Source organism: Hoplias malabaricus, chromosome 1 (assembly GCF_029633855.1).
Source record: "Hoplias malabaricus isolate fHopMal1 chromosome 1, fHopMal1.hap1, whole genome shotgun sequence".
NCBI classification, from domain to species: Eukaryota; Metazoa; Chordata; class Actinopteri; order Characiformes; family Erythrinidae; genus Hoplias; species Hoplias malabaricus.
The window spans coordinates 69,978,754-69,989,117 of NC_089800.1; the positions used below are offsets into that span (position 1 = coordinate 69,978,754).

Below are 10,364 nucleotides of genomic sequence, written 5' to 3' on the forward strand. Positions count from 1 at the left end.
AGCTAGGGTCGGACACTGATAATAGAGCACCGGGAAGATGAGGCATTAGCTCCCTGGCTCAAGCATCCCAATAGCTGCTGTTGTTTCACGCGCCGTGGGACAAAAAACCCCAGCATTAACAGGAGCGCCGGACTAACGGGATACTCTCCTGTCATCCCATTTTGCCCTTTTCCTGCTCTTGTTTTTTTTTTTTTTTTGGCCCAACAAAGAAAAAGAAGGAGGAGGAGGAAGAGAAGAAGAAGAAAAAACAGAGTCGTTTTTCCAACTGGGACGACGCTAGCGATGGACATCCGATACAGCCAAGAGCCAGAGCCGGGGACGGTTCTGAAAAACGGACTGAAGGAGGGTGGGAAGGAGGGCAAGGAGCCGCAGGGGAACCTTTCCAAAACACTGCTGAAGGAACCACAGGAGTCATTTGGCTCCTCTGGAGCTGTGGAGAACCACGAGAAAAGCAGAACCAGCTCGGGGGATCCGGACTACTGCCGAAGAATTCTGGTCAGAGGTAAGGGTTCCAGAAACACTTTAGAGCCACGTCCCATGAAGCCAGGCTAATCTTGCGAATGGTAATTTATTTTTATTCTCGCTGGAATGTATCTGTGGAGTCAGTTTCTATAAAGGCAGGTATGTCCTCTGGACTGTGGAGATCCAAGGATAGATATTCTTAAACTATTACCACAATTTATGAATGGGATCCATGTCCATAGATCCGGTCATATCTTCCAGAAGGTGTGACTTTTAAAACTTCCACAATTTCTATTGGAATTCATCTGTAGAATCATTTCCATAAAAGCAGGTATATCTTTCAGATAGACTGATACATAGTTTCTTAAGTTCTTACTGGTAAATGAAAGAAAATGGTACGTTCTTGCTGTGAAAGTTCTTGCACTGGAAAGAATTGTGTGATCCAATTTATAATTTATTAATTTATAAAAATGCATTTTTATTGCAGTATATGATTTATACCAGTTTCTACTAAAAGCAGGTATGGCTTATAGATTCTTAACATCTAATTGGAAACATTTTATCAGAGGAAAAATTTTAGAGTAAAGTTAAATCTCCAGTTATGTCTTTTATATATTTAATTTTTATGGAAATTATATCATCCTCCAAAACAGCAATTTCTCCAGTTAAAATGCTTGCTTTTCCCTTCTGAAAAAAAGTAGAACTGAAATTCAGACATAGTACACACGTTTGGCTGTAACTCTTCATAATTCTTGAAGTTAATGTAAATACTCAGCCAGGGTTCCATGTAGTCGTCCTCCAGGTAGTGTGTCTGATTTCTACATTCAGAAACTCTAAACAGGATTTCTGAATTTACCAAGAGTCAAATGCTGTGGGAAAGGAAGATTTTGCTTCGGTTTCTGGCTTAGTCTTGAGCCAGCTTGTGTTTCAAATTCAAACTCTCACAGTTGATGGCCACACATTCCAGATCTTATGATTTTGTCAATGAAATCATTTTAATTTAACCCAAAACAAACAACATATAAGTATGGTTGGCCCTTTTCTTTCAATGAAACATTGTTTTTCTGCTTTAATCTTATTTTAATTGTTGCTAGTGATATTTACAAATCCCTCTTTGATCTGTACCATGTATATTCTTTTGATTATGTGAATGTGTGTGGTTTTGTGCTTAAGAAATTCAGTATATTGCTTATAGGCTGGATGCATTTTAGTTTTCTAAACTTTCACAAAATGTCTGGAAAGTTCTGTGCAAATGTGTTCATTAATATTTGAGATAGTATTTTAAAATGTTTAAGGAAGATTTTTTAGGATTGAAAATTAAATTCATAAATGTGTGGTTTCAACCTGTGGAGGCCAGACTAATTGCAACCGGCTTCAGAAGCAGATTTGATATCCCATCATATCACTCCTGTAATCCACATCCAGAGATGAAAAGCTTATAAAAACGCTAATGAAGTCGAAATTTAATTTGTGTAATACAGAGTTAAATAAAGAGCAGTAAAACTGACCCATGCAGGTTGCTGAGCTGTGAGCTTTGTGTCTTATTTACTCACTCAAATTCGGATCATGTTCACACTGAGGCCTGATCCAACACCGATGAAATGAATCTGATGAAATTATTGTCTTATTTTCACCTGGCCATGTCTCAGCGACTCATGTTCGGATTTAACACATTGATCAGTAAAGGATCAAAGGAATGAATCAAGTTTAAGGCTAAAAACTTGGAGCTTGAAAGATATCAGTACACAAATTTTACAAAGTTTTACAAACTTCCACAAGACGTGTTTTCATTTATTTTTTGTTTATTTACTTATTTATTATGCATTTTTTAAAATATGGTATTTTTTTATTCTTTGACAACTTATAATATGGCGGGTGTTACATTCTCTTTCATATAATAGCATTACCAGTGTTCTGTAAAGATCACTAGAATTGCTGCAAAAACATTAAAATTATAATCATTTAGGTCGGATTTGTACAATAAACTATAATGACACATTTTTAAGCAAAAAAATATAAAAATAATATATCTCCAAATATCCAATGTAAAATGTCATGAGTTATATTTTGTATATATATATGTACAATAATATAATATAATGTATTATATATTGTACATATATAATGCATATATATGTAATATATATTGTACTTTTTTATTATTATTATTATTATTTTATTTCATTTTTTGTTTTGGCATGTGGTCAAATTGCCACTGTCTTTCAACTGAAGTTTCATACAGGAGTTCAGGTCTCTTGGGAAAAGTGAACTGGAAATATCCCAGGAAATATTCCAGGATTCCAGTAAACAAACAACATATTTTATATCATATTCATTGCATGATCATACAAGAAATCAGCTTATGTATCAGCATTGTAATTTAAAATTCATCACTTTTAAACAATTTTTTAAATGCAGACTTTTATAAACAGGTTTTGTTTTTACTGTATTTTAATATTTACTTCTCCTAAATGTATACCTTCAGTTAATAAATAATGATTCTGTATTGTTTGGAAAAAAAAAATAGAATTTGGGTATATGTTACATTTTATCCCGTAAGTTTAGCAAATAAATAGACATTTTGCACTAAAATGTGTGTCATTTAGAAAATTGATGTAACTTCTTCATAAGATTGTATTTTTGAGTTTAAACCTTAAAGTCAAATTTTGTATATATTCCAATCCTGAGTAGTAGTGTTCACTGTGGTATGTGTTGTTCAGATGCTAAAGGCTCAATCCGGGAGATCATTCTTCCAAAGGGCCTGGACCTGGATCGTCCGAAGCGGACTCGGACGTCCTTCACGGCAGAGCAGCTATACAGACTGGAGATGGAGTTCCAGCGCTGTCAGTATGTCGTTGGCCGAGAGCGAACGGAGCTTGCACGCCAGCTCAACCTCTCCGAAACTCAGGTAAAGACACATGCAATATCGTTGCTGTCAGAACACTATTATATCTTCACAATGGGAACTCCATATGAGTAGGAGGATCAAAATGAATGTAAATGAAAAATGATTCCAAGTCATTTTGGAGTACTTTTATTGATCCATTAATTGTGAAGTTTTCCCATACGATCAAACAATGCAATATACACACCCACGCACGCCAACACCTCTGGTTGATTGACATAAAAATCTAACTAATGTGACTTTTTTTTTCGGCTAATCTTTATGAACTTTCATTGATTTTTGTTTAATTGATTGGAGGGAAATATTTGCACAGTTTGCAGGATTTCTCTACCTGCAGCAGATTTAATTTATACAAAGATTAGACCAAAAGATGAACAAAATACTGCATACTGTTTATTATTATTTATTCTAATTGTAGTGTTTATAGGTTCAGAGTTCTTTGACATCCTGATCTGTATTGCTGAGTGAAAATTAAGTACAAATAGCCTACAGAGAACACACTTATGCACAATTAAATGTACGGATTCTAATTATTGGCTTGATTTAACCGGCATTGGGCTGGTGGAAAATGTTTGGGACACTTCATATTTCATTTATTTGTCACTATGTCAAAAACAAACTGTGCACTGGTTTACAGAAAAATGTAATGAATAATTAATCATTTAAGTGTGTCCACTGTTCCTTTAGAAGGCTGATAATCACAGAATTTGGCCATGGCTGTCTAACAAAACTGATGAGAATGTCTTTCTATTAGCCACCAGTAGCAGAGGTACAGCCTGTGGATGTGTATGTATGTGTATGTGTGTGTGTGTGTGTGTGTGTGTGTGTGTGTGTGTGTGTGTGTGTGTTTTAAGAGTGCTCTAGTGTTCAGTAGGCTCTTACTCCTCCTGATTGGGATTTATTGTATTTATATGAAGTTCCAGTGTCTGTTTAATGTAGTATTTTCCATTGACTGGCTTTAATGCAGATCCTAATGTGTTGAGTGTGATGTCATTAATCAGCATCATATCTGCTGTATGTGGTATTTCATTACAGTCAGTTTTCCTCCTCCGTCTGTTGCAGGCGTGTGAGGCAGTTGTGTAAGCCAAGTGTTATTTTCGGAGAGAGCCTGAGAGTGTGTGTGCGTATGTATGTGTGTGTGTGTGTGTGTGTCTGTCTGTCTGTGTGTGTGTGAGGTAAAAAAAAGTTTGATGCGTTTCCACCTCATGCTCCGCTCTGAGGTCAATCAGAGGTCAACGGGTTGAGCTCACGAAACTGAACCACTGAACTGTGCTCTCTCTCTCTCTCTCTCTCTCTCTCTCTCTCTCTCTCTTTCTCTCTCTCTCTGTCTCTTTCTCTCTCTCCCTCTCTCTCTCTTTTTCTTCTCTATCCCTCTTGTGCTATCTGCTGTAGTGCTAAATTGGTAATGGGCTGTCTGTTTGTTTATTGTTAGCATACATGTTTCAACAAGCTTGTTGAGTCATCATCCATTTTATGTCCTTATATACACCAATCAGCCATAACATTAAAATGACCTCCTTGTCCATTGTAGTGGCCCCGTTTGTGCATTTTGTAGTCCACAATTACAGACTATAGTCCACATGTTGCTCAGCATACTTTGTTAGTTCACTTATCCTGTTCCTCATTGGTCAGGACTCCCCACACCGCGTGCATGATTTGTGTGGTTGATCATTCTCAGCGATGCAGTGACACTGATGTGGTGGTTTGTTAGTGTGTGCTGTGCTAGCACAAGTGGATCAGGCACAACAGTGCTGCTAGAATTTTTAATCCCCCCTGTGGCACTTCTGTTCAAAGAATGGTCCACAACCAAAAATATCCAGCCAACAGCATCCTGTGTCCACTTATGAAGGTCTAGAGGACGACCAGCACAAACTTTACATCTCCAAGGTGGACCAACGAGGTAGTCGTACCAGCGCAATGCTCACTAACACTTCACCATCATGTCAGTGTCTCTGCAGTGCTGAGAAAGACCCACCAGCCAAATCATAACTGCTCTGTGTGGGATGGGGAAAAGAAGTGGGATAAGAATGTATTCAGAGAAACAGGTGGACTACAGATTGTAACTGTAGAAATACACTGTGCTCCTGTACAGTCAGTGGAGCTGAGAGAATAGACAGTGATCATGGAAACAAGGCATGTATTTTTATTTTATTGTAGATTTGTGTGTTGTATACTGAAAAATATCACTAATAAATGTTTTACATTAAATATTATAGGTTTGTTTGTGTGTAGGCATTTATAGATATATTTGCTGTAGTAATGTTTATGTAATGATTTTAATCACTGAAATAACTGGTGTTATTGGTATTTCCATGCTGACAGCTGTTAGATGGAAGAGTATAGGTAATAGGCAGATATATCTAAAATATCATATTTGGAGGATATATTTAATGCCAAGGATATATTTAAATCAATGCTTTTTTGTGGTGATATATATATATATACATTTGTGTGTATGTTAGTCCTTTTGAATGCACAATAGGGCAAAACTACTACAAGTATTCTTTTTTAAATGACGGATTGAAAGAGTGATTTTCAAATCATGACAATTGAAAATGAAATAATATATTTTTATTATTTTTCTAATAGGAAAATTATACCCTTGTAACACAGAGCTTCTGAGCTAATTGACTAATTTTTTGTTTGTTTGTTTTAAGTTATCAAATTTAAATCACATAAAAATGTGGCCAGAGCTGTCACAAATATATTCTAGAAATTCTACAGCCCTAAAAACAGACTATTTAGGTGTGTGTGTGTGTGTGTGTGTGTGTGTGTGTGTGTGGTCTAATCTGTTTGTGTTTAGCTCCTGAAAGTGTTGTTGACAGTTTGCTAATAGCAGTGTGTGTATGACCCACTAGCCCAGCTCCTCCACAAAAATACAGCTATTTAAAATGTCAGCACCCATACACACCTAACACCAAAAGATTTTAGCGAAGTATTTTACACACACACACACACACACACACACACACACACACACACACACACACACACACACACACTCTCTCTCTCTCTCTCTCTTTCTCTCTCTCTCTCTCTCTCTCTCTCTCATTACATTCTTTAGATTCTCATTCAGTGTGGCACAAATTCCATGCATCTAATTGTCTATTCTGTCAATTTAGTGTGTTTGTTTTTTATTTATTTATTTAGAAAATAAAAAAAAATAAAGAAATATAATGTCTTAGTGGTTGACAGACTGATAAATGGATTGTTTGATTGACTGATTTACTAAATGATTCATTTGCTTTTGACTTTTGTTAGAGTGACTTGATTGATTTACTGAATATCCCATTGATTGATTTATTGACTGATTAATGACTGTTTCAGTGATTGAATGATTGATTGATTATGGATATGCTGACTGATTCTCTGAATAATGGAATGACTGACTAGTTGACTAATATAAAGGTTTTACAGACTGGTTAGTAACTGATGGAATGATGGAATATGTTTTTTATTAAGACTAACTGATAAAGACTCTTACACTATGACTGTGACTGTGTTCACCTGATTCACTGGCTGATTGATTCACTGAATAAATGAATCACTGATTGATTCACTGACTGACTGGCCATTCACTAAAAGATGGAATGACTGATTCACTGACTGCTGTATCTCCTAATGGATGGATTGATTGACTGTAGGTAAAAAGAGACAGGTGTGTTTAAGTGCCAGGAGGATGATGCTTTTGAATAAACCGCCAGGAGGTCTGTTATTTCACTAGTTTTAACCATGTGAATTCCAGTGTGATGTGCTAATAACACAAACAAACAAACACACACACACACACACACACACACTAGCAGTACTTCTCTTTCTTTTGGAGCTCGTATGCATTGTGTTTGCCGTGGTCAATAGAAAACCGGCCTGTGTTACGCCACAGAAAAAAGCTCACAATTATCTTTCATTGTGTATAAACCAACCTGTGAGAAAGTCAATTCTAAAAGCCAAAATCATCCCATCGTTTCTGTCAGAAAAACACTTTGTGACATTCTGTTAGGTTATGCTGGTTGGTAGGCTCTGTTATGGCTCTGTGGTTATTGAAAATTGTAGTTATTGAAATTGATTTATTCTTGTATTGAAGAACCAGTCAGTCTCTTATAATTAACCCTATCCACTCCAAACGTACACACATATACTGTACCAGACAGAGTTATGAAAAAGGGCTCCACAATATATCATTTCAGCATCGTAATCACAAAGAGCACAGTCACAATAATCACATCATAAGATTTGCAGTGTGGAGTAAGTTATATTATTATATTCACATTTCCTTTTGGGCTTTGTGCATGGAAATCAATTGTGCAGTCCAGGAAAATTTTCAGTAATTATTTAAATTTTTGTAATTTACACCAGCGCAGCACGGTGGTGCAGCAGGTAGTGTCGCAGTCACACAGCTCCAGGGACCTGGAGGTTGTGGGTTCAAGTCCCGCTCCGGGTGACTGTCTGTGAGGAGTTTGATGTGTTCTCCCTGTGTCTGCGTGGGTTTCTTCTGGGTGCTCCGCTTTCCTCCCACAGTCTAAAAGCACACGTGGGTAAGTGGATTGGCGACTCAAAAGTGTCCGTAGGTGTGAGAGAATATGTCAGTGTGTGTCACCCTGCGAAGGATTGGCGCCCCCTCCAAGGTGTGTTCCCACCTTACGCCCAGTGATTCCGGGTAGGACCCACCATGACCCTGAACTGACCCACCATGAAACCACTGGACTGAAGTGGTTTTTCATACATATGAATGAATAATTTACCCCAGTAATTCCCAATAATAAGTCAATTGTTTTCAAATACAGCTGGTCAATTCATCTGGTACGCTGGTCTTGTATTTTTTCATATTGTGAATATATATTACAAGTAAAATCATGCAGTCCTAGTGTAAATCCACTTGAAAATAGTTGGAAATAAAGACAAATAATAGTCAGTTTGAACAGATTTTAATTTAATTCCAAAGCCAATATTTTCTTTGTAAAAAGTGAATTCAGAACTTAGAAGGAAGTTGATCAAGCCTGTTCAGAAATAATTTCTGGTGATTTTCTTTTACGGTCTGTTTTGCTTTACACCCTAAAGTGCCTCACTGTTATAAATGTACTTTAAAAAGACTATTTCCCTCTTAAAACTACCGTAAAACCGATGTTAAGTTCCCTATCCAGGATGAATGAACTTATTTTTACTTAGATTACTAAGATTTACTTAGAAGTTGCTTTAACTTTACTATATTTTATATGTGTGATATTTTTTAATTCAAATATGCTCTTTCCCCCTCCTCCCTGTTTCTCTCCCTCTTTTTCTTGCTCTCTCTCTCTCTCTCTCTCTCTCTCTCTTTCTCTGTCTCAGGTGAAGGTGTGGTTTCAGAATCGTCGTACCAAACAGAAAAAGGATCAGGGGAAGGACTCAGAGTTGCGGTCTGTTGTGTCTGAGACGGCTGCTACATGCAGCGTGTTGCGTTTGTTGGAGCAGGGTCGTCTGCTGACGGCTCCACGGCTCCTCCCCCACTGTGGCTCAGCTCTCGCCGTTGCCGCCAACGGGGCCTCATCTGTCGCCACAGGAACTGCGTCTGGCTCCGGCTCTGCCACCGCCAGTCCCCCGTTGCCTGCTACAACGGGCACGGTGGCATTGCCAGCTACAGGGCTACAAGGCTCACCCCCCCACGGCCTGTTTGGTTTCCCTGTGCCCTCACTGCTTGGCTCTGTTGCCTCCAGAATCTCCTCCACACCCCTCGCCATGTCCGGCTCCCTCCACGAACTCTCAGCCCGCTACCTCAGCTCCTCTGCCTTTGAGCCATACTCCCGGACCAACGGCAAAGACCCCCTGGACAAAAAAGTTCCCGAATGATCTCTGCTTTTATACATGCCCTTTTCTCTCCCTACTTTTCTTTCCACTTACTCAGTTTTCTCCTTCTTAAAATGTTACTTGCAAGTCAGTCAGTCAGTGAAAAGTTTAAACTCCCACTGGTTAAATAGTATGTTGTGTAGATTTCTGTGGAAAAAAATGGAAAAAAATTGTTTACACCTCTCTACAGGGAAACTTTTCTGCTAAATTTTAGGCCACAATTTCTTGGTCAACATATATATCCAAACATTAGAGGAGAAGGCATATATTAATGTAAAATTAGACATATAAACTAAATATCTAAAAAATAACTGGTGATATGTGTTTTCGGGGTCAGTGCCAGTTTACTATACTGGAAATATATGTAAATATGTATGTCATAACTTTTTATAGGCCACATATGTTGTTTCACAGGCCGTTACTTTTTTCATCAAATTTACAGCAGTCATTTATTTAAATATGCAGAAGTGTATTCTCTGTAGAGAATGTGTTTACTTATTTTCACTTGGAAAATCAACTAAACATTATTTGCCCAAGGGTGTTCAAACTTTTGCATTGCTCTTATTGTAAGCTTTTGTTTTTTATTTAAAAAAAAAAAACCTGTCTCCTTCGTGTTGTCCGTGCTGTGGTTGTCGGTCAGTCTCGTGTTTTGGGGTTTTGTTTATTAGATTTGTTTTTTACAAATTTTTATTTTGTCAGAGAGGACACGTGAAAGGTCTCAGAACTGCCGAAGCCGAAAGGCAAATTGCTGCTTGTTTTTCATGGAAGTGAGGGAGGTTTTACCAAGCTTCTTGCACTAATTCCTGATTCAATGTTTCTCCACACCGGGAAGGAAGAATTTTAAGCAAGAGGAAGAAATGCAGCGAAGACCAGTTTGTTTTTCTCCTCTCCATAAGTTTTTCCAGCATTAACCAACTCACCCGAAACACTTATGGAAAAATTGTCAGTGGATCAGAGAGTCAAACAGTTACAGGAGAGTTTGTATTCGAAAATAACATCACTAAACAAGGCCTCTGGAGTTGCAGGTGTTCATTATGTTCAGAACCAACTTAAAACTATTTCTTAACCACATTTAAACCCCTTAAACTCTAAGAGTCAATTCCCAGACTCAGATGAAGCTGAAACCTAGCCTGAAAATAAAACTAAAGCCATGTCCAGGAAATCAAACCTAAGGCAC

General features: G+C 37.7%; 1 protein-coding gene across 1 annotated transcript; it reads left to right on the top strand.

Moving 5' to 3' along the window:
- The first annotated feature begins 282 nt into the window (after positions 1–282).
- On the top strand, positions 283–9,514 carry vax1 (ventral anterior homeobox 1). Its single transcript, XM_066645737.1, has 3 exons — positions 283–502; positions 3,183–3,370; positions 8,693–9,514. The coding sequence occupies exons 1-3, from the start codon at positions 283–285 to the stop codon at positions 9,188–9,190; spliced, it is 906 nt and encodes a 301-aa protein (XP_066501834.1). The 3' UTR covers positions 9,191–9,514.
- Positions 9,515–10,364: the final 850 nt, after the last annotated feature.